The sequence below is a fragment of the Nicotiana tabacum genome, chromosome 5 (assembly GCF_000715075.1).
Source record: "Nicotiana tabacum cultivar K326 chromosome 5, ASM71507v2, whole genome shotgun sequence".
NCBI lineage: Eukaryota > Viridiplantae > Streptophyta > Magnoliopsida > Solanales > Solanaceae > Nicotiana > Nicotiana tabacum.
This window is the reverse complement of record NC_134084.1, coordinates 156,066,922-156,090,952: the sequence shown is the minus strand read 5'-3', so window position 1 is coordinate 156,090,952 and position 24,031 is coordinate 156,066,922. Positions and strand designations below refer to the sequence as shown.

General features: G+C 40.0%; 1 protein-coding gene and 1 pseudogene across 1 annotated transcript; both read left to right on the top strand.

The window, feature by feature from the left end:
• The first annotated feature begins 13,153 nt into the window (after positions 1 to 13,153).
• LOC107796046 (dirigent protein 22-like) lies at positions 13,154 to 13,960 on the top strand. Its single transcript, XM_016618761.2, has one exon. The coding sequence runs from the start codon at positions 13,202 to 13,204 to the stop codon at positions 13,778 to 13,780; it is 579 nt and encodes a 192-aa protein (XP_016474247.1). The 5' UTR covers positions 13,154 to 13,201; the 3' UTR covers positions 13,781 to 13,960.
• Positions 13,961 to 14,839: 879 nt separating this feature from the next.
• Positions 14,840 to 17,405, top strand: LOC142181044 (dirigent protein 22-like; annotated as a pseudogene).
• The last annotated feature ends 6,626 nt before the right edge of the window (positions 17,406 to 24,031 follow it).

Below are 24,031 nucleotides of genomic sequence, written 5' to 3'. Positions count from 1 at the left end.
AAAAGAGCTAAACTAAGTACTTAATTACATAATGACTCCGGACACTAAATACCTTTTCAGCTGCAACACTCATAATTGTTATCTTGGATAATGAATCTACAAAGATGAACAATAAAAATTTATATAACCGATCCTTCAACTGCAGGTACGTTAATATATATATATATATATATATATATATATATATATATATATATATATATATATATATATATATATATATATATATATATATTGTTCAATGATCAACATAGCATATATATTCTTAGGGCAGGTATAGATAAACTGAACAGCGACATTAACAACTCCTCTTAATCAAACAAGTAAAACAAACCAGACGAAGCGTTATCAAGCACCAGCTAATAACATCATAAGATAACAATAAAGAAAAAGAACAACAAAATTGAAGCAACTGACGAAATCAAAGCTTTAATTAGTTTAATCCTTTAGCTCTTTCTTGGTACCTTCGGTTATATATATTTGATTTTCTTCCATGTTTTCATAGTTTAATTTTTGCAATTGAAAGAGAATCAACTGGACATCTGCTTGTGAGTTGTGACCAATTCAGCCATGTTTTTGTGATGACCGGTCATCACTTATTTGTAAGTTGAATTCTGCGTTCCGAGGCCTTGAAAATCTCATTTAGCATCACCTCAATTTGTGTGCGCAGTCCGGGCGCGTAACCGGAAAGCCTAAATATGAAAATCTGTGAAAAATGATAAATTTTGATTGTAAAATGAATTAATTTGACTTCGGTCAATGTTTTGGGTAAACGGACCCGGACCTGTGATTTGACGGTCCCGAAGGATCCGTAGAAAAATATGGGACTTGGGCGTATGCCCGGAATTGAATTCCGAGGTCCCAACCCCGAGAAATGAATTTTTAAAGAAAATTATTTTCTGAAATTGTTTAAAGGAATTTGAAATGAAACTTGATTAGAACATGATGGTATCGGGCCCGTATTTTGGTTCCGGCGCCCAATACAGGTCTTATATATGATTTAAGATGTTTCTATGAAATTTGGTGAAAAACGGATGTCATTTGATGTGATTCGGACCTAAATTGCTAAAACGAATGTTTTAAGAAGTTGAGATAATTCTTTGATTTTGAGGTTTAATTCGATGTTAATGATGTTATTTTGGCGATTTGATCGCACGGATAAGGTTGTATGATGTCATTTAGTTAGTACGTATGTTTGGTTAGGAGCCCCGAGGGCTCGGGTGTGTTTCGGAAGGTTTTGGACTTAGGAAAAGTTGTAGGTTTTTCAGCTGTTGGTATTCTGGTATGCCCTTCTTCGCGTTCGCGGGAGGACCCTCGCGAACGCGATGTGTTAATTTTTGCTGAACGAAATTCCTTCTACATGAATGCGTAGCCCAGATCGCGAACGCGAGGCGTTGGGGGATCTTCCCTTCGCGAACGCGGTCCTGGCCACGCGAACGCGAAGGCTAATTGAGCTTGGGCAGGAGGTGGGGCATTTGACCTACGCAAACGCGATCCATTGCACGCAAACGCGAGGCTCGAGGAGTTTCTTCTCTGCAAACGCGAGCCGCCTTCCGCGAACGCGAAGGCCTAGCAGGCCTAATCCATCACGAACGCGAAGAGTAATTTCGCCCAGTTATTTTAAAAGTTCAGAAACAGTTGCATTACGGGACTTAACCCAAATTTCATAACTTCTTCTTCTCCATACCTCTTGGGGCGATTTTTGAAGAGCTTCTTCACCATAGCATCTTAGGTAAGTAATCTTTGACTTGTTTCCTTCCATTTTTATCATCAACCAATAGATTTCTAGGCTGAAATCATGTAATTAAGGGTAAAAATTAGGGATTTGGGTAGAGTTAAGGCTTTTTGATTATTTGTGATTTAGATCTCGTTTTGGGGTCGGATTTGAAAACAAATTATATATTCGGGCTCGTGGGTGAATGGGTGATCGGGTTTTGGTCCGAATCTCGTGTTTTGACCAAGCGGACCCAGGGTTAATTTTTGACTTTTTGGGAAGAATGATTAGAAAGTTATAATTAAGCATTGAAATTGGATTGTTTAGCATTTATTGATGTTATTAAGTTGATTATGTCTAGATACGATTGATTTGGAGCTAAATTCAAAAGGGAAAGCGGTGTTTGAGGCTTGAGTTGGCCGTGGAAGTTCGAGGTAAGTGTTTGGTCTAACCTTAGCTTGAGGGATTAGGAGTTGAGTCCTATTTGCTATGTGGTAATTGTTGAGTACGACGTATAGGCATGGTGACGAGTATCTATACATTGGTGTCTAGCACAACTGTGAGTCTTTATATGGTGAATATCTTGATCTCGTTGTATCTTTCATGCCTTGGTGATAATTTCTATTTGTTGTGAAAAGTTTGTGGAAGGAATTGTGACCTTTGAACATCGAGGAGCATTGGCTCAAGTTATATTACGAATTGCGAAAGTAAATGAGTTAATTGAACCCTTTGGAGTATTGACTCAAGCGGTAAAGTGAGTTGTGAAGTAAAAGTAAATAAGAGAAAGAATTCATTAAATTGTTCCCTTCCCGGGATATTATTGCTTTATTGGATATCTCCCTTGCCGGGACATTGTTGCTTTATTGGTTATCTCCCTTGTCGGGGCGTTGATATTATTGATGTTGCTCCCTTGCCAGGACTTAATTGTTGAATTGTTGTTCCCTTACCGGAATTTCTATTATAATCTTGTTTATTCCCTTGCCCTATTATTTGTGTTTGTTGTTTGGGTGAGGAAGAGTGTTAAAGTACGAAGAGTGATGCCGTTTATTTCTTGTTTTGGTGAGGAAAGAGTGTAAAGCACGAAGGGTGATGTCGTGTATTGTTTATTTGTGAGGAAAGAGTGTAAAGAACGAAGGGTGATGCCGTGCCGCACGATGTACCATTCCGTGCCGATATTATTGATTATATGGTGAGGAAAGAGAGTAAAAGCACGAAGGGTGATGCCGTGCACATTTTTGTTATATAATTGCCTTGGTAAGGACGAGAGTAAAAGCACGAAGGGTGATGCCGTGCAAGTAAAAGCACGAAGGGTGATGTCGTACAAATTGTTGATTTTTTATTCTTGATGATATTCTAGTTATGTTGTTATTTTCCTTACTTGATGCTTTCTATTCGGAACTGTTATTTCCCCCACAGCATGTTTCCCCTTCCCACATTTACTGGTTATTTCTGTATTTTTCCTTTCCGTTGTATATAAATAAATTGCACAAGTTTATTTGGTAGTCTGGTCCTAGCCTCATCACTACTTCGCCGAGGTTAGGCTAGACACTTTTCAACACATGGGATTGGTTGTACTGATACTACACTCTGCACTATGTGCAAATTCCGGAGCAGCTTTTGGACCATAGTGTGGAGGCTACCTTCAGTCCACGCGGAGATCCAAGATAGACCTGCAAGCGTCCGCATGCCCTGGCGTCTCCCTCTATCCCTACTTTCATGTTTCATTTTCCTTACATTCAGAAACAATGTATTATTATTTCTTCAGACCTTGTATGTAGTAAATCTTAGACCGTCTGTGATATTGTAACACCAGGTTTTGGGTGGTTAAGACTTAAGTATTTGTAATAGATGCAGATTTCAGACATTTAATTGTTATCTTCCACTTAATTATTTAAATTCCGTTGTTTTTATGTTATTGACTTATATTGTTAAAAAGAAGTAATTTGATAATGAAGTAAGTAGTTAAGGATTGGCTTGCCTAGCTCTCATTAGTAGGCGCCATCACGACTCCCGAGAGGTGGAAAATTCGGGTCGTGACAAGTTGGTATCAGAGATCTAGGTTATATGGGTCTCACAGTTCACAGACAAGCTTAGTAGAGTCTGAGGGATCGGTACAGAGACGTTTATATTTATCCCCCAGAGGCTACAGAGTTAGGAAAACTTCACATTTGTTCTTTCTCGTCGTGCGGTCTTGTTTCTCAATGCTAATTGAACTTCTACTCTGTTCTTCCGCAGATGGCGAGGACACACGCTTCCTCATCCACTACTCAGCAGCCCGAGCCCCCAGCAACAGCTCCCACGAGGGGCAGAGGGCGAGGCCAAGGCCGTGCTAGAGGCCGAGGTAGGGGTAGAGCTCAGCCCCGAGCAACAGCACCAATGGCGGAGCCTCAGGTTGATTTTGACGAGGTGGTTCCAGCCCTAGCAGTCTCGGTGGGCCCAACTCAGGTCCTAGAGGGGTTTATTGCTACCCCAGTTCTTCAGGATGCTCTGGTCCAACTAGTAGGCCTCATGGAGAGTGTCACCCGGGCAGCTTGCTTCCCGTAGCACCAGCCGTCTCTCAGGCTGGAGGAGGAGCCCAGACTCCTGCTACTCGCACTCTGGAGCAGGTAGCTCCCCAGATTCAGACTCCAGCGGTTCAGCCAGTTGGAGCAGTTCACCCGGGTATGGTAGCTTAGACCGGTAATGGAGCAGCTATGTCTGTCGATGCTTTGTGAAGGTTGGATAGGTTCACCAAGCTCTTCACTACTACTTTCAGTGGTGCATCTACTGAGGATCCCCAAGATTATCTAGAAAGCTGTCACGAGGTTCTTAGGAACATGGGGATAGTTGAGACCAATGGGGTCGATTTTGCCACTTTTCATTGCTTGGCTAGACCAGCCGAATCGCCAGCCTTGACTTGGGAGTAGTTTGCACAGCTATTTCTGGAGAAGTTTCTCCCCATTACTCAGAGAGAGGCCTATTGGAGGTAGTTTGACCGTCTCCAACAGGGTTCCATGATTGTTACCCAGTATGAGACTAGGTTCATCGATTTGGCTCGCCATGCTCTCATCATACTTCCCACCGAGAGAGAGAGAGAGAGAGGGTGAGGAGGTTTATTGACAGTCTTATTCAGCCGATTCGTCTTCAGATGGCTAGGGAGGCTGGGAGTGAGATTACTTTTCAGGAGGCGGCCAATGTGGCCAGGAGAGTGGAGATGGTTCTGTCTCAGGTAGGTGGTCATGGGTCAGACAAGAGGCCCCATCATTCAGGCCGATTCAGTGGTACCTCGTCCGGAGGTAGAGATTCGTATGGTAGAGGCCATCTTCCTAGGCCCTTTCAGTTAGTGCTCCAGGTTTCTCACGGTACTTCAGGTGGCCGTGGTCCCCAAATACAGTATTCTGATCAGCAGTCCTACAGTACACCACCTGCTCCTATCAGTGCACCGCCGCTTCAGAGTTTCTAGGGTGGTCATTCAAGTCGACAGGGTCAGCAGTCTCAACAGCCGAGGGCTTGCTACACTTGTGGTGACATGGGTCACATTGCTAGATTTTTCCCTTGAGCACCTAGTAGCTCTCAGCATCAGGGTTCCCATTTCATGGTTCAGGCACCAAGTGTTTCACAGCCCGCCCAGCCAGCTAGAGGTGAGGGTAGAGGTGCTAGAGGTGAAGGTAGAGGTACTAGAGGTGGAGCTCAGGCCGCTAGAGGTGGAGGCCAGCTAGCAGCAGGCCATCCTAGAGATGTAGTTCAGAGTGGTGGAGCCCAGCCCCGATGTTATGCTCTTCTAGCCAGGCCCAAGGCTGAGGCTTCAGATGCAGTTATTATAGGTACAGTTCTGGTTTGTGATAGAGATGCTTCAGTGTTATTTGATCTAGGGTCTACATACTCGTATGTGTTATCTTATTTTGCACCGTATCTGGTCATGCCTAGTGATTCATTGAGTGTTCATGTTTATGTGTCTACCCTGGTGGGTGATTCTATTATGGTAGATTGAGTCCATCGCTCTTCTGTAGTTGTGATTGGGGGTTTTGAGACTCGAGTAGATTTGTTGCTTCTGGACATGGTCAATTTCGATGTTATATTGGGGATGGACTGGTTATCACCTTACCACGCTATCTTGGACTGTCATGCCAAGACTGTGACCTTAGCTTTATCGGGTTTGCCTTATTTAGAGTGGAGGGGGATTCCTGATCATTCTACCCGTAGCGTTATCTATTATGTGAAGGCTCGACGTATGGTCGAGAAGGGGTGTTTGGCCTATTTGGCATATGTCCGTGATTTTAGTACTGAGGTCCCTTCTATTGATTCTGTGCCTATTGTTCGTGAGTTTCCTGAGGTGTTCCCTTCAGACCTGCCGGGTATGCTATCCGACAGGGATATTGACTTTTGCATTGATTTGGCTCCGGGCACTCAGCCCATTTCTATCCCGCCGTATCGTATGACCCCGCCTGAGTTAAAAGAGTTGAAGGAACTGTTGCAAGACTTGCTTGAGAAGGGTTTCATTAGACCTAGTATTTTGCCTTGGGGTGCGCCGGTGTTGTTTGTTAAGAAGAAGGATGGGTCGATGAGGATGTGTATTGATTACCAGCAGTTGAACAAGGTTACAATCAAGAATAAGTATTCGTTGCCAAGGATTGATGATTTGTTTGATCAGCTTCAGGGTGCCAAGGTATTTTCAAAGATTGACTTGATATCTGGCTACCATCAGTTGAGGATTAGGGCATCCGATGTCCCTAAGACAGCTTTTCGTACTCGGTACGGGCATTATGAGGTCTTGGTTATGTTATTCGGGTTGACAAATTCCCCAGCAACTTTTATGGATTTGATGAATTGAGTGTTCAGGCCTTATTTGGATTCGTTCGTGATAGTCTTCATTAATGATAGTTTGATATACTCCCGTAGCTGGGAGGAGCACGAGCAACATCTTAGAGTCGTTCTTCAGACTTTGATGGATAGTCAATTATATGCTAATTTTTCAAAGTATGAGTTCTAGTTGAGTTCAGTTGCATTTCTGGGTTAATGTATCAACAGAGGGTATTCAGGTTGATCCGAAGAATATTGAGGCAGTCAAGAACTGGCCTAGACCAGCATCAACTACAGAGATTCGGAGTTTCTTGGGATTGGCAGGCTACTATCGTCGGTTCGTGGAGGGGTTCTCATTTATCGCAGCCCCGATGACCAGGCTGACCCAGAAGGGTGCCCAGTTCAGATGGTTGGACGAGTGTGAGGCAAGCTTTCAGAAGCTCAAGACAACTCTGACTACGACACCGGTGTTAGTTTTGCTCACAGGTTTAGGGCCTTATATAATCTATTATGATGCATCTCGTATTGGACTTGGTGCAGTGTTGATGTAGGGTGGCAAGGTTATTGCCTATGCTTCACGGTAGTTAAAGATTCATGAGAAGAGCTATCTGGTTCATAATTTGGAGTTGGCAGCCATTGTTCACACATTGAAGATTTGGAGGCATTATCTGTATGGCATGACATGTGAGGTGTTCACGGATCACAAGAGTCTTCAGTATTTGTTCAAGCAAAAGGAGTTGAATTTGAGGCAGAGGGGGTGGTTGGAGTTGTTGAAAGATTATGATATTACTATCCTATATCATCCGGGAAAGGACAATGTGGTGGCCGATGCTTTGAGTAGGAAGTCAGCCATTATGGGCAGTCTTGCTTATATTCCAGTCAGTGAGAGGCCGCTTGCTTTGGATGTTCAGGCTTTGGCCAATCAGTTCGTGAGGTTGGATGTTTCTGAGCCCAACCGTGTGTTAGCTTGCATAGTCGCTCGTTCTTCATTATTGGAGCGTATCCGTAATCAGCAGTATGACGATCCCCATTTGTTTATCCTTAGAGACACGGTGCAGCGCGGAGGTGCCAAGCAGGTTACCTTAGGTGATGATGGAGTTTTGAGATTGCAGGGTCGAGTTTGTGTGCCTAATGTGGATGGGCTTCGAGAGTTGATTTTAGAGGAGGCCCATAGCTCCCGGTACTCTATTCATCTGGGCACCACGGAGATGTATCAGGATTTGCGGCAGCATTATTGGTGTCGGAGAATGAAATAGGATATTTTTTGCATATGTGGCTCGGTGTTTGAATTGTCAGCATGTTAAGTATGAGCATCAGAGGCCTGGTGGTTTGTTTTAGAGGATTGAGCTTCCCGAGTGGAAGTGGGAGCGAATCACTATAGATTTCGTTGTTAGACTCCCACAGACTCGGAAAATGTTCGACGCAATATGGGTCATTATTGATAGGATGACCAAGTCAGCGCATTTCATTCCTGTGGCAGTCTTCTATTCATCCGAGAGGTTAGCCAAGATCTATATCTGGGAGATTGTTCGTCTTCATGGTGTGCCCGTGTCTATCATCTCGGACCGAGGTACGTAGTTTACCTCCCGTTTCTGGAGAGCAGTTCAGTGAGAGTTGGGCACACAAGTTGAGTTGAGCACAACGTTTCATCCCCAGATGGATGGGCAGTCCGAGCGGACCATTCAAATTCTTAAGGATATGCTCTGAGCTTGTGTTATCGACTTTGGAGGCTCATGGGATCAGTTTTTGCCTTTAGCAGAGTTTGCCTACAAAAACAGCTACCAATCGAGTATTCAGATGGCTCCTTATGAGGCTTTATATGGTAGGCGGTGTCGATCTCCGGTTGGATGGTTTGAGCCAGGAGAGGCTCGGTTGTTGGGTTCGGATATGGTTCAGGAGGCCTTAGACAAGGTCAGGATTATTCAGGATAGGCTTCGTATAACTCAGTCCAGGCAAAAGAGTTATGCCGACCACAAGGTTCGAGATTTGGCTTTCATGGTCGGTGAGCGGGTATTGCTTCGAGTGTCGCCTATAAAGGGCGTAATGAGATTTGGGAAAAAGGGCAAGCTTAGCCCTAGGTTCATTGGCCCGTTTGAGATTCTTGATCGAGTGGGAGAGGTGGCTTATAGACTTGCATTGCCGCCGAGCTTATCAGTCGTGCATCCAGTATTTCATGCGTCCATGCTTCAAAAGTATCACGACGATCCATCCTACTTGTTAGATTTCAGCACCGTCCAGTTGGACAAAGACTTGTCTTATGAGGAGGAGCCGGTAACCATTTTAGACCGGCAGGTTCGTCAGTTGAGATCGAAGAGTTTTCCTTCTTTTGTGTTCAGTGTAGAGGTCAGCCTCCTGAGGCATTGACCTGGGAGTCTGAGTCTGATATGCGGAGCCGTTATCCTCATCTTTCCCCCGACTCAGGTACTTCCTTCTTATGTCCGTTCGAGGACGAACAATTATTTTAGTGGAGGAGAATGTTATGACCCAACCATGTTGGATGACGGGTGAGGGTCATCACTTGTTTGTAAGTTGAATTCTGCGTTCTGAGGCCTTGAAAACCTCATTTAGCATCACCTCGATTTGCGTGCGCAGTCCGGACGCATAGCCGGAAAGCCTAAATGTGAAAATTGATAAATTTTGATTGTAAAATAAATTAATTTGACTTCGGTCAAAATTTGAGGTAAACAGACCCGAACCCGTGATTTGACGGTCCTGGAGGGTCTTTAGGAAAATATGGGACTTGAGCGTATGCCCAGAATCAAATTTCGAGGTCCCAAGCCCGAGAAATGAATTTTTAAAGAAAATTATTTTCTGAAATTGTTTAAAGGAATTTGAAATGAACTTGATTAGAACATGATGGTATCGGGCCCGTATTTTGGTTCCGGCACTCGGTACAGGTTTTATATATGATTTAAGATGTTTCTGTGAAATATGGTGAAAAACCGATGTCATTTGACGTGATTCGGACCTAAATTGCTAAAACGGATGGTTTAAGAAGTTGAGATAATTCTTTGATTTTGAGGTTTAATTCGATGTTAATGATTTTATTTTGGCGATTTGATCGCACGGATAAGTTCGTATGATGTCATTTAGTTAGTACGTATGTTTGGTTAGGAGCCCCGAGGGCTTGTGTGTGTTTCGGAAGGTTTTGGACTTAGGAAAAGTTGCAGGTTTTTCAGCTGTTGGTATTCTGGTATGCCCTTCTTCGCGTTCGCGGGAGGACCCTCGCGAACGCGATGTGTTAATTTCTGCTGAAGGAAATTTCTTCTACGTGAATGCGTAGCCCAGGTCGCGAACGCGAGGTGTTGGGGGGTCTTCCCTTCACGAATGCGGTCCTGGCCACGCGAACGCGAAGGCTAATTGAGCCTGGGCAGGAGGTGGGGCATTTGACCTACGCGAATGCGAACCATTGCACGTGAACGCGAGGCTCGAGGAGTTTCTTCTATGCGAACGCGAGACGCCTTCCACGAACGCGAAGGCCTAGCAGGCCTAACCCATCGTGAACGCGATGGAATGTCGCGAACGCGAAGAGTAATTTCGCCCAGTTATTTTAAAAGTTCAGAAATAGTAGCATTACGGGACTTAACCCAAATTTCATAACTTCTTCTTCTCCACACCTCTTGGGGCGATTTTTGAAGAGCTTCTTCACCATAACTTCTTAGGTAAGTAATCCTTAACTTGTTTCCTTCCATTTTTATCATCAACCAATAGATTTCTAGGCTTAAATCATGTAATTAAGGGTAGAAAATTAGGGATTTGGGTAGAGTTAGGGCTTTTTGATTATTTGTGATTTAGACCTCGTTTTGGGGTCGGATTTGAAAACAAATTATATATTCAGGCTCGTGGGTGAATGGGTGATCGGGTTTTGGTCCGAACTCGTGTTTTGACCCAGCGGGCCCGGGGTCAATTTTTGACTTTTTGGGAAGAATGATTAGAAAGCTATAATTAAGCATTGGAATTGGATTGCTTAGCGTTTATTGATGTTATTAAGTCGATTATGTCTAGATACGATTTATTTGGAGCTAAATTCAAAAGGGAAAGCGGTGTTTGAGGCTTGAGTTGGTCGTGGAAGTTCGAGGTAAGTGTTTGGTCTAACCTTAGCTTGAGGGATTAGGAGTTGAGTCCTATTTTCTATGTGGTAATTGTTGAGTACGACATATAGGCATGGTGACGAGTATCTATACATTGGTGTCTAGCACGACTATGAGTCTTTATATGGTGAATATCTTGATTTCATTGTATCTTTCATGCCTTGGTGATGATTTCTATTTGTTGTGAAAAGTTTGTGGAAGAAATTGTGACATTTGAACATCGAGGAGCATTGGCTCAAGCTATATTACGAATTGTGAAAGTAAATGAGTTGATTGAACCCTTTGGAGCATTGGCTCAAGTGGTAAAGTGAATTATGAAGTAAAAGTGAATAAGAGAAAGAAGTCATTAAATTGTTCCCTTGCCCGGATATTGTTGCTTTATTGGTTATCTCTCTTGCCGGGACGTTGATATTATTGATGTTGCTGCCTTGCTGGGACTTAAGTATTGAATCGTTGTTCCCTTTCCGGAATTCCTATTATAATCTTGTTAACCTTGCCCCATTGTTTGTGTTTGTTGTTTGTATGAGAAAGAGTGTTAAAGCACGAAGGGTGATGCCGTGTATTGCTTGTTTTGGTGAGGAAAGAGTGTAAAACACGCAGGGTGATGCCATGTATTGTTTATTTGTGAGGAAAGAGTGTAAAGCACGAAGGGTGATGTCGTGCCACACGATGTACCATTCCGTGCCTATATTATTGATTATATGGTGAGGAAAGAGAGTAAAAGCACGAAGGATGATGTCGTGCACATTTTTGTTATATAATTGCCTTGGTGAGACCAAGAGTAAAAGTACGAAGAGTGATGCCGTGCATTTATTGATTACTAATTCTTTATTGATATTCGAGTTATGTTGTTTCCTTCGTTACTTGATGTCTTTCTATTTGGAATTGTTATCTTCCCCACAGCATGCTCCCCCTCCCATATTGACTGGTTAGCTCTGTATTTCTTTTCCGTTGTATATATATTTGAACTGCTACATGTTTATTTGGTAGTCTGGTCCTAGCCTCGTCAGTACTTCGCCGAGGTTAGGCTAGATACTTACCAGCACATGGGGTCGGTTGTGCTGATACTACACTCTGCACTATATGTAGATTCTGGAGCAGCTTTTGGATCATAATGTGGAGGCTACCTTCAGTCCACGTGGAGATCCAAGGTAGACCTGCAGGCGTCCCCAGGCCCTGGCGTCTCCTTCTATCTCTACTTTCCTGTTTCATTTTCCTTACATTCAGAAATAATGTATTATTATTTCTTCAGACCTTGCATGTAGTAAATCTTAGATCGTCTATGATATTGTGACACCAGGTTTTGGGTGGTTAAGAATTAAGTATTTGTAATAGATGCAGATTTCAGACATTTAATTGTTATCTTCCGCTTAATTATTTAAAGTTCTTCTATTTTTATGTTATTGACTTATATTGTTAAAAAGAAGTAATTTGATAATGAAGTAAGTAGTTAAGGATTGGCTTGCCTAGCTCTCATTAATAGGCGCCATCACGACTCCCGAGAGGTGGGAAATTCGGGTCGTGACAGTTTTCTTAAATTTAGGGGTGTACAAACTGAACCGGAAAACTGCACCAAACCGAAAAATCAAACCAAACCGACATATAAAATATATAATTTTTATATATACTTTTAAGACTTTTCATAGAATTTTCTTTAATAATGTCTAGAACTATTTGCGATTCTTTTATGGGATGTAATATTTAGTTAAATATGAAGTGCTCTATTTTAATTATCTTTAAATAATGCGTTGTATGATCACTTTCTTATTAAATATCAGTGAAATGCATCAATCTCTTTGTTCTTTCATATTCATATGTCAAGATCTATTAAATTTTTATATCTTTTCGAATTTGAAGTGTTGTTAGAAATGGTATATTGCTGTAATGATCAGTCGTGCAAGTATGATTCAAAGTCAAAACTATTGATAGTGAACGTGAAAAGATGCGAGAATAGCCACATGCAACGTGCAGGTTGTAATGCATATATTTTAGGGTTTAGAGACAACTATGCCTGAGTTGTATAGGGATATTCTGTTCGTCTACCATATGAGGTGTAGCAACTAGAGGCGGAGCGACTCAGATTTAAAGTTTATGAGTTCTGATTTTGTACTGAAGCCATAACTTGTTAGTTATTAGGTTTGCATTAAGTATTTATACATAGTTAACAAATTTTCTAATATAAATATAATGTCTTGACAAAATACTTGATTCGTCCGGACCCGTAAGTAACACTGGTCTCCCTCCACCCCTGGTAGCAACTACTTCCCCTAGGTTAGGTGTGGGCAAACCCAGGAGGCAGAAGGGGGTTATCCGAACCCTTTTCACAGAAAAACCGCCAGATAAATTGAGACGGAGGGAGTAATAAAACTGTCAGGCAGTACTAAATTAATACCATGTGCATCATTCTTCTTATTCTTTTCTTTTGCTTCTTTTCCTTCTTACTTGAAATAATTGATGCATTAAAAATAAAAATTTAAAAGTCAACTAACTAATTTCTGTATTCTACTCCCAATACCTATTCACACACACATATATATACTCATAATATCTTTGTACTATCTGCAATGCAATATTCCTTCTTTATTTTCTAAGTGGGAGAGACAAAGAGAAAGAAGAGATGGAGAAAAAGAGCTTAGTCCTATTGCTTTGTTTCATTGTTATGGCTATGCCAATGGTTAAAGGGGTTGAGTTAGGACCCAAAGCTGTTGAAAAATGGTTCGAAAACCTTTCCCATGCAAAGCAAAAGGTAACCAGATTTCATTTCTATTTCCACGACATAGTTAGTGGGAAGAATCCAACTGCAATTCAAATAGCTCAATCCAATACAACTGCTAAATCTCCAACTTTGTTTGGGTTTGTTGCAATGATAGACGACCCATTAACAGTTGGGCCAGAGCCCAATTCAACAATAGTGGGCCGAGCCCAAGGAATTTATGGTTCAGCTGATCAAAAGGAAGCTGCCCTTCTCATGAACCTCAACTTTGTTTTCACAACTGGTAAGTACAATGGTAGTACACTTAGTGTCCTTGGCCGGAATCCTGTGTTTAATCAGTACCGTGAAATGCCGATCGTCGGCGGTTCTGGTGTTTTCCGGCTAGCTCAGGGAATTGCCACGGCGAAGACCGTTTGGTTCAATTTAACCAGTGGAGATGCTGTTGTTGAATATAATGTTATAGTCCGACATTATTCACATTAATTATAGAGTTTTGCTTGTTGATTTTCTTTTGTAATTTCCTTTTTGTTGTACTCAATAGTTCTATATTTCTCTTTTTTTTTTTTTTTTTTTGGGTCATAAGAATAAGGATGTATATTGATGATCAATGAAATAAGACGTTTAAGATGTCTTGACTTGTACGGATAGGCCAACTTAATTTTTTTTGGGTATGTTTAAGGTACTAAATAATCTAAACAGATTTAGCCAACTAACTGAGATATATACCAGGCCAGAAGCGTATTCAGGATTTCAAAAGAATGAGTGCCAGAAACTCGAGTTTCCGAAATGGTGTCTGAGAGATATATTTTTGGTTTAGGAATTTTAAAAGTCAAAATAAAAAATAAAAAAAGAAAAGAAAATGTGTAACCAATAAAAAAAAGAAAAAGGAAAAAAGAAACAAAAAATATGTTTAATTAGATAAACGGCAGGGGCGTGGGGATTTAACCCTATTTATTAATTACAATATAATTTAAAAGAAGAAAAAAGCAGGGGGATCGACTCCTAGACTAAAAAGTAGAAGGTGCATGCACCTCCTTACCAATGTACTAAAGTGCTCACCTGAACTTGGGTTCACCTGTATTAATTTAAATATTTGAGCTAAAATTCACTAGTGTTATGTATGATTTAGGGTGAGGAGGATGGGCTTACGTGAACCCACCCCTCCCATTTGCATCCCCCCGACAAGGGCAAAAATTATTTTTAACCCGCGGCCAAATTACTAATTATATTCAGTAGCTGAAAAAGTGTATAAAAGTTCTATTTTTTTTGTACATAACATCGTATATATATTATACACAAAAAATATACCAAAAAATATGTAATTTTCAATTATTATTTTGAGAGTGACTATACAGTGATATTTTTCCTATATAGAATTACTTAAAAACTAAAATGTGCTATGGCAATATATATATATATATATACACACACACACACACACAAAAAAAAAAGTACACAAAAAAAATATGTAATTTTCGATTATTATTTTGAGAGTGACTATACAGTAATATTTTTTCTATATACAATTACTTAAAAACTAAAATGTGCTATGGCTATGTGGTGATAGATGTAATGAAAACAAAAAGTCGTTATTATGTGGAAGTGAAAGCTGGCATATTATAAAAACCATGCCGGCAACTAATTAATTAGCTGATTTTAAGTAGTCTGTGATAGCAATTAAACATTTTAATGATGCGTTTAGTTTAGTCTTCATACAATATATTTTTTCATTGTGTATATATCAAATGAGATCATGCGGTAGTTATGTTGCTAACTACTCATCCATTATATTTGCAATATGTTTGAATAATTATCATCTAAATGGATATATAGTCTAGATAATTAAAACCCTATGACTAAAAATAGTTATGCGTTCAGTCAAGTTATTTAATGATTGTATTCATTTCCAATAGTTTCATACAGATTTTATTATAAGCTACATTAGATGTGACTATTATTCAAGGGCAAAAATAGCATTGCAGTTAGTGGTTCGACCGAAATTAGTAATTTTGTCCAAATTTTATTTTTATTTTTTTCATTTAATATGTACAAATAAAAATTAAAATAATAGAATTTTGAATCTATAAACTTTAATTCTTAGCTCCGCCTCTAATACTAGTATTCCTTTAATATGCCCCTGTTCGCAACACTAGAAACTTGTCAACTGCAGCACCTCTCGCGGTTCAAGTTTATTCAATTAACACTACTATATTATATTGGGATTGTTACGCAAATAGCCTGCCAGATTTATTGTTTACTTTTTCTAGCCAATATACATAAATTATACATTGATTATACATATATTGCACATGCATTATACATATATGATACATCCACCGATTATTTTTAGTTCAAAAAATTAAATGGACGGCTATTTGAGTTAATTCTTCTATTATATTTTACTCCAAAAGAGAAGGAATTAACCCTTTTTTTTGTCATTAAACTTCATAAACAAGCAATATCTGCACACATAAATACTCATGTCTTTGTCTGCAACGTATTTCTTTCCTCAATTAGAAAAGAAGTTGAAGAGACTTAGAAATAGGAAAGACGAACTTAGTTCTATTACTTTGTTTCATGGCTATTATTGCTACCAATGGTTCAAGGGATATATTTGTGTTAGGACCTAAGACTGGAAGAATGGTTCCAGAAATTTCCCTATGCAAAGCAAAAGGTAACCAAGTTTCATTTTTACTTCCACGACATAGATAGTGGGAAAAATCCAACTGCAATTCCAATATCCAAGTCCAATATGAGTGCTAAGTTTTCAACTTTCTTTGGGTTTGCTTCAATGATAGACGACCCACTAACATTTGGGCCAGAGCCCAACTCAACAATAGTGGGTCGAGCCCAAGGAATTTAATGGTTCAGCTGATCAAAAGGAGTTTGGTCTAATCATGAACCTTAACTTTGTGTTCACCACTGGCAAGTATAATGGCAGCACACTTAGGGTGTGTTTGGTATAACGGAAAATGTTTTCCGTGGAAAATGTTTTTCAAGAAAATATTTTTTGGAAAATAAGTAGTAATCTTATTTCGGTGTTTGGTACGCAAATTAAGGAAAATGACTTCTCAAGAGTATTCATAAATAATTTAGATATAATAAACATGAAGCCATAAACTTTCAAACCAACAACCTTCCGGACCCACAAATTTCATACACTTTCGAACCGCTAAATTTTCAAAATAGCGGAATTTCGAACTCGTAAACTTTATAATTTCTAAACCCGTAAACTTCCAAACACATAAACCTCTGAACTCATAATTTTGGAACTTGTAAAATTTTAAGCCTTTAAACCGATAAATAATAAAATTAAAACTAAAAAATATATTTAAAATTTTTTTCCGGGGGGAGGGGGAAGGTGGGGGGTGGGCAGTGCAGAAAAATAAAAAACAGAAATTTGAAATTGCAAAAAAAAAAATAAGGTAAAAAAAATATTTTTTTTTGCGGCGGGGGATGGAGGGGTAGTTGGGTGGGTGGTAACGGAAAAACTGAAATTTGAAAAAAGAAAAACCTTTTTTTGGAAAGGAAGTGGAGTGGGTTGGTGAGGGTGGGGAATGTTGAGAAGGAGCTTTGAAAAATGTTTTCCCTTCTCTTGATAAGGAAAATATTTTCCTCCAATTGGAGGAAAATAAATTGATAAGGAAAATGAATTGATAAGGAAAATATTTTCCAAAACATTTAAGCCAATCAAACATGAGAAAATTGGAAAACATTTTCCAGAAAATGTTTTCCTTTATGCCAAACACACCCTTAGTGTTCTTGGCCGGAACCCTGCATTTCACAAGTACCGTGAAATGTCGGTCTTCGGCAGCAAAGGCGGATCCAAGATTTAAACTCTATAGGTTTAGCTTTTAAGGATTTTAGCATTAGACCCATTATATTTTTAAAGTTATGGGTTCATATCTATTATTTTTATAATTTTAATAAATTTTTATATACAAAAAATTATGAGTTCAATTAAACCCCTCGATGTAATACTACATCCGCCGCTGGTTGGCGATTCTGGAGTCTTCCGGTTGGCTCAGGGAATTGCTAGAGCAAAGACCTATTTGGTTCAATTTAACCAGTGGGGATGTTATATAACGTTATAGTCCTGCATTACTGATATTTGGTGTTTTGCTGGTTGATTTTTCACTTTTGAGAGATCTTAAACCATCCTCTCCAATGTTCTATCTTTTCATTTTGATTTCTTTAATTACATGTGAAGAAGTGGCACCGTAAAAATCAAACACACCTATTATGCGAAAGATTGTTACTGGTATCAGCATAGTATTAAGTCTTTAAATACACAAGAGAGTGTCTATCTATCTTCAAGAGATATGACCAATAGCAAGTGTTTATTATTAACGCATTTTAAGGGCTAAGACTTTCTCTCGACATCTTTCTTTTATTTAAGTCATTGATCTCATTTCTATAAGCAGAGAGTCTGCATTCACTATTAAGCCCACGCCTGTCCATTCCTTTCAAGCTTGATCCTTCCCTTAGACTCGTTACCTTGTTCGACTGAACTCGTTGGGTCCACGCTCTATTCGGTCGTAACCTGGTTGGAGAACCTTCCCTCATAGATTTCTTTCATCAAGTCATCGCTATAAAAGTTGATAAGAATTGTAAAAGGCTTGTATATAATGATTACAATAGAGAAGTTTATATACAAGTACAAGAGGAGAAGGGAGAGAGGAGACATAGTTCTATGTACATAAGACTCTTGTGGAGATAAGAAAGAATCTCATAAGATACAACTTAAACTAGGAGTCCTGGATAGGATAGGAGTGTCTATCCTTATTATGCCCCCTCAAGATGGTCTCAATCTACTTGAGACCAATCTTGTTGACAACGTGTGTAAATGATCGTTTAGGCAAGGTTTTTGTTAAGGTATCAACAAGTTGATCGCCAATGGGTATGTGATTAACAGAGAGCTCATTGCGTTCCACTTGATCTTGAACAAAGAGAAAATCAATAGCTACATATTTCATACGACTGTGAAAAATTGGGTTGCGACTAAGGTAAGTAGCACCAATATTGTCGCAAAACTGTGGGGTCCAGCCCCTTAATTTAAGGAAGAAGTTTTCTTCCTTGCTTCAGTTTTCAATATAGGCAGCAGCAACCCACGTTTTCTTTGTCTGTCAAAGAAAGTAGGCTGCAGAACATTGAAATGTCAAGTATAGGAGGCTCGTTTTTGCCTATAAAATGAGAGCTTCGGCTCTCATTTTTTATCATCAATCTTAGAGGAAAATATATCTGAGAGCTAGAAAGAAAGAGTGAGGTTTCACAGACAGGTTATAAGAAAATAGTCTATGAAGAAAATAGAGAGTGTGAGCGATATTGTAGTGAGGTGAAATATCAAAAGAGGGTTATTTCTTTTGAGTATTGTAGTGGTCTTTGTAGTATTTTTACTCGGGCCTACAAAGTGTAAATTCCTTACTATAGTGATATCAGTTGCTCCTCTCGGGGTCGTGGTTTTTCCCTTATTCAGAAGGGTTTTCCACGTAAAAATCTGGGTGTCATTGTTACTCTTTTATTCTTGTTAATTACCGTATCTCGGTGCTACATTAATATTCCGCTTTTATTACCGTGAATATTATTTTGGTAGGAGGTTTATTCCCAACAACTAGTACCAGAGCACAGGTTCTGCTCGTTCACTGAAATACTATTCACTGTCGTTAGTACTATACTTGGTGAAAAATAAAAATGTCCGGAGTAAAGTACGAGGTAGCAAAATTCAACGGAGATAACGATTTCTCAACATGGCAAAGAAGGATGAGAGATCTGCTCATCCAACAAGGATTACACAAGGTTCTAAATGTTGATTCCAAAAAGCCTGATACCATGAAAACTGAGGATTGGGCTGACTTGGATGAAAGAGCTGCTAGTGCAATCAAGTTGCGCTTATCAGATGATGTGGTAAATAACATCATTGATGAAGACACTGCACGTGGAATTTGGACAAGGTTGGAAAACCTATACATGTCCAAAACGCTGACAAATAAATTGTACCTGAAGAAGCAGTTATACGCCCTACACATGAGTGAAGGTACGAATTTTTTGTCATATTTAAATGTGTTTAACGGACTAATCACACAGCTTGCCAACCTCGGAGTGAAAATCGAGGAAAAAGATAAAGCCATCTTGCTATTGAACTCGTTGCCATCTTCGTACGATAATTTGGCAACAACCATCTTGCACGGTAAGACTACTATTGAGTTGAAAGATGTCACATCGGCTCTTCTACTCAATGAGAATATGAGAAAGAAGCCTGAAAATCAAGGACATGCTCTCATCACAGAAGGTAGAGGCAGGAGTTATCAAAGGAGTTCGAACAACTATGGTATTTCCGGAGCTCGTGGGAAGTCAAAGAACCGATCCAAATGAAGAGCCAGAAATTGCTACAACTGTGGTCAACCAGGTCACTTCAAAAGAGATTGCCCAAATCCAAGGAAGGGAAAAGGTGAAACCAGTGGCCAGAAGAATGACGACAACACAGCCGCCATGGTACAAAATAATGATAATGTTGTCCTCTTTATAAATGAGGAAGGGGAATGCATGCACCTGTCAGGTCCAGAGTCGGAATGGGTGGTTGACACAGCGACATCTTACCATGCCAAACCGGTAAGAGATCTTTTTTGCAGATATGTAGCAGGTGATTTCGGCACAGTGAGAATGGGTAACACAAGTTACTCAAAGATTGCGGGGATTGGTGACATTTGTATCAAGACAAATGTCGGATGCACATTGGTTCTAAAGGATGTGCGACATGTACCTGATTTGCGGATGAACTTGATCTCGGGAATTGCTTTAAACCGAGATGGATACGAGAACTATTTTACGAATCAAAAGTAGAGACTCACTAAGGGATCATTATTGTTTGCAAAGGGAGTTGCTCGTGGCACGTTGTACAGGCCAAATGCAGAAATATGCCAAGGTGAATTGAACGTAGTACAAGATGAGATTTCTGCAGATTTGTGGCACAAAAGAATGGGTCATATGAGCGAGAAGGGATTGCAGATTCTTGCCAAGAAATTACTCATTTCTTATGCCAAAGGTACAACGGTAAAACCTTGTGACTACTGTTTATTTGGTAAGCAGCATAGAGTCTCATTTCAGACATCGTCTGAAAGAAAACTGAATATACTTGATTTAGTATATTCTGATGTTTGCGGCCCAATGGAAATTGAATCAATGGGAGGTAACAAATATTTTGTTACTTTTATTGATGATGCTTCACGAAAATTATGGGTTTATATTTTGAAAACCAAAGATCAGGTGTTTTAATTTTTTCAGAAGTTTCATGCTCTAGTAGAAAGGGAGACGGGTCGAAAGCTAAAGCGTCTCCGAGGTGACAATGAAGGTGAGTACACTTCAAGGGAATTTGAAGAGTATTGTTCAAGTCATGGGATCAGACATGAAAAGACAGTTCCTGGAACCCCACAGCACAATGACATAGCCGAGAGGATGAACCGCACCATTGTGGAGAAGGTGAGACGCATGCTCAGAATGGCTAAACTGCCTAAGTCATTCTGGGGTGAAGTAGTTCTGACAGCCTGTTACCTGATCAATAGGAGTCCATCAGTTCCGTTGGCGTTTGAAATCCCAGAGAGAGTTTGGACCAACAAGGAGGTGTCCTACTCGCATCTGAAGGTGTTCGGTTGTAGAGCTTTTGCACATGTACCAAAAGAGCAGAGAACAAAGCTGGATGACAAATCTGTTCCCTGCATATTTATCGGATATAGAGATGAAGAGTTCGGGTACAGACTGTGGGATCTTGTAAAGAAGAAGGTCATCAAAAGCAGAGATGTAGTCTTCCGAGAAAGTGAAGTTGGAATTGCTGCTGATATGTCAGAAAAGGCGAAGAATGGTATAATTCCTAACCTTGTTACTATTCCTTCTACTTCTAACAATCGCATAAGTGCAAAAAGTACGACCGACGAGGTTGTCGAGCAGGGGGAGCAACCTGGTGAGGTTATTGAGCAGGGGAAGCAACTTGATGAAGGTGTCGAGGAAGTGGAGCACCCCACTCAGGGAGAAGAACAACCTCAACCTCTGAGGAGATTAGAGAGGCCAAGGGTAGAGTCATGCAGGTACCCTTCTACAGAGTATGTCCTCATCAGTGATGAGGGGGAGCCAGAAAGTCTTAAGGAGGTGCTGTCCCATCCAGAAAAGAACCAGTGGATGAAAGCTATGCAAGAAGAGATGGAATCTCTACAGAAAAATGGCACATACAAGCTGGTTGAACTTCCAAAGGGTAAAAGACCACTCAAATGCAAATGAGTCTTTAAACTCAAGAAAGATGGAAATGGCAAGCTGGTCAGATACAAAGCTCGATTAGTGGTTAAAGGCTTCGAACAAAAGAAAGGTATTGATTTTGACGAAATTTTCTCACATGTTGTCAAAATGACTTATATTCGAGCAATTTTGAGCTTAACAGCTAGCCGAGATATTGAAGTGGAGCAGTTGGATGTGAAAACTGCATTTCTTCATGGAGATTTGGAAGAGGAGATTTATATGGAGCAGCCAGAAGGATTTGAAGTAGCTGGAAAGAAACACATGGTGTGCAAATTGAATAAGAGTCTTTATGGATTGAAGCAGGCACCAAGGCAGTGGTACATGAAGTTTGACTCATTCATGAAAAGTCAAACATACCTAAAGACCTATTTTGATCCATATGTATACTTCAAAAGATTTTCTGAGAATAACTTTATTATATTGTTGTTGTATGTGGATGACATGTTAATTGTAGGAAAAGACAAAGGGTTGATAGCAAAGTTGAAAGGAGATCTGTCCAAGTCATTTGATATGAAGGACTTGGGCCCAGCACAACAAATTCTAGAGATGAAGATAGTTTGAGAGAGAACAAGTAGAAAGTTGTGGCTATCTTAGGAGAAGTACATTGAACGTGTACTAGAATGCTTCAACATGAAGAATGCTAAGATAGTCAGCACACCTCTTGCTGGTCATCTAAAGTTGAGTAAGAAGATGTGTCCTACAACAGTGGAGGAGAAAGGTAACATGGCTAAAGTTCCTTATTCTTCAGCAGTCGGAAGCTTAATGTATGCAATGGTATGCACTAGACCTGATATTGCTCACGCAGTTGGTGTTGTCAGCAAGTTTCTTGAAAATCCTGGAAAGGAACATTGGGAAGTAGTCAAGTGGATACTCAGGTACCTGAGAGGTACCACGGGAGATTGTTTGTGCTTTGGAGGATCTGATCCAATCTTGAAAGGCTATACAGATGCTGATATGGCAGGTGACATTGACAACAGAAAATCCACTACTGGATATTTGTTTACATTTTCAGGGGGAGCTATATCATGGCAGTCTAAGTTGCAGAAGTGTGTTGCACTTTCAACAACTGAAGCAGAGTACATTGCTGCTACAGAAACTGGCAAGGAGATGATATGGCTCAAATGGTTGCTTCAAGAGCTTGGATTACATCAGAAGGAGTATGTCGTCTATTGTGACAGTCAAAGTGCAATAGACCTTAGCAAGAACTCTATGTACCATGCAAGGACCAAACACATAGATGTGAGATATCATTGGATTCGTGAGCAGGTGGCTAACGAATATTTACAGGTCAAAAAGATTCACACAAGCGAAAATCCTGCGGATATGCTGACCAAAGTGGTACCAAGAGACAAGTTTGAGCTATGCAAAGAACTTGTCCGCATACACTCAAACTAGAAACTGCGGTGTTATCCCCTTCAGGTGAATGGGACTGGAGGGGGAGATTTGTGGGGTCCAGCCCCTTAATTTAAGGAAGAAGTTTTCTTCCTTGCTTCAGTTTTCAATATAGGCAGCATCAGCCCACGTTTTCTTTGTCTGTAAAAGAAAGTATGCTGCAGAACATTGAAATGTCAAGTATGAGAGGCTCGTTTTTGCCTATAAAATGAGAGCTTCGGCTCTCATTTTTGATCATCGATCTCAGAGGAAAATATATCTGAGAGCTAGAAAGAAAGAGTGAGGTTTCACAAACAGGATATAAGAAAATAGTCTGTAAAGAAAATAGAGAGCGTGAGCGATATTGTAGTGAGGTGAAATATCAAAAGAGGGTTATTTATTTTGAGTATTGTAGTGGTCTTTGTAGTATTTTTACTCGGGCCTACAAAGTGTAAATTCCTTACTATAGTGATATCAGTTGCTCCTCTCGGGGTCGTGGTTTTTCCCTTATTCAGAAGGGTTTTCCACGTAAAAATCTTGGTGTCATTGTTACTCTTTTATTCTTGTTAATTACCGTATCTCGGTGCTACATTATTATTCTGCTTTTATTACCATGAATATTATTTTGGTATGAGGTTTATTCCCAACAAAAACACCATATGAGGATTGGATATTAGAATGTGAAGCTCCTTCAGCAAGTTGGTTATCCAATTAAGCTCAGCAACAACTAAAGCAATAGCTGAAGCAACAGCTCTATATTCAGCTTATGTGGAGAATCTAGCAACTATCCATTGCTTTTTGGAGTACCAACTTATGGGATTGTTTCTAAAAAGGACAACATATGCTGAAGTCAAATGCCTCGTATCAAGAAGTTCACCCCAATCAACATTTGAGTATGCTTGAAGTTTGAGTGAGCTACTGGGATGAAAATGAAAACTATATGTGATAGTGCCCTTCAGGTAGTGTAGAAGTTGTTTGGCAGCCTGCCAATGCTTCCAACTAGGTGCATGTTGAAATTGAGCAAGTTTTGTTTACTGCAAAACAGATGTACAAATGAGTAACAGTTAGGTATTATAGGGA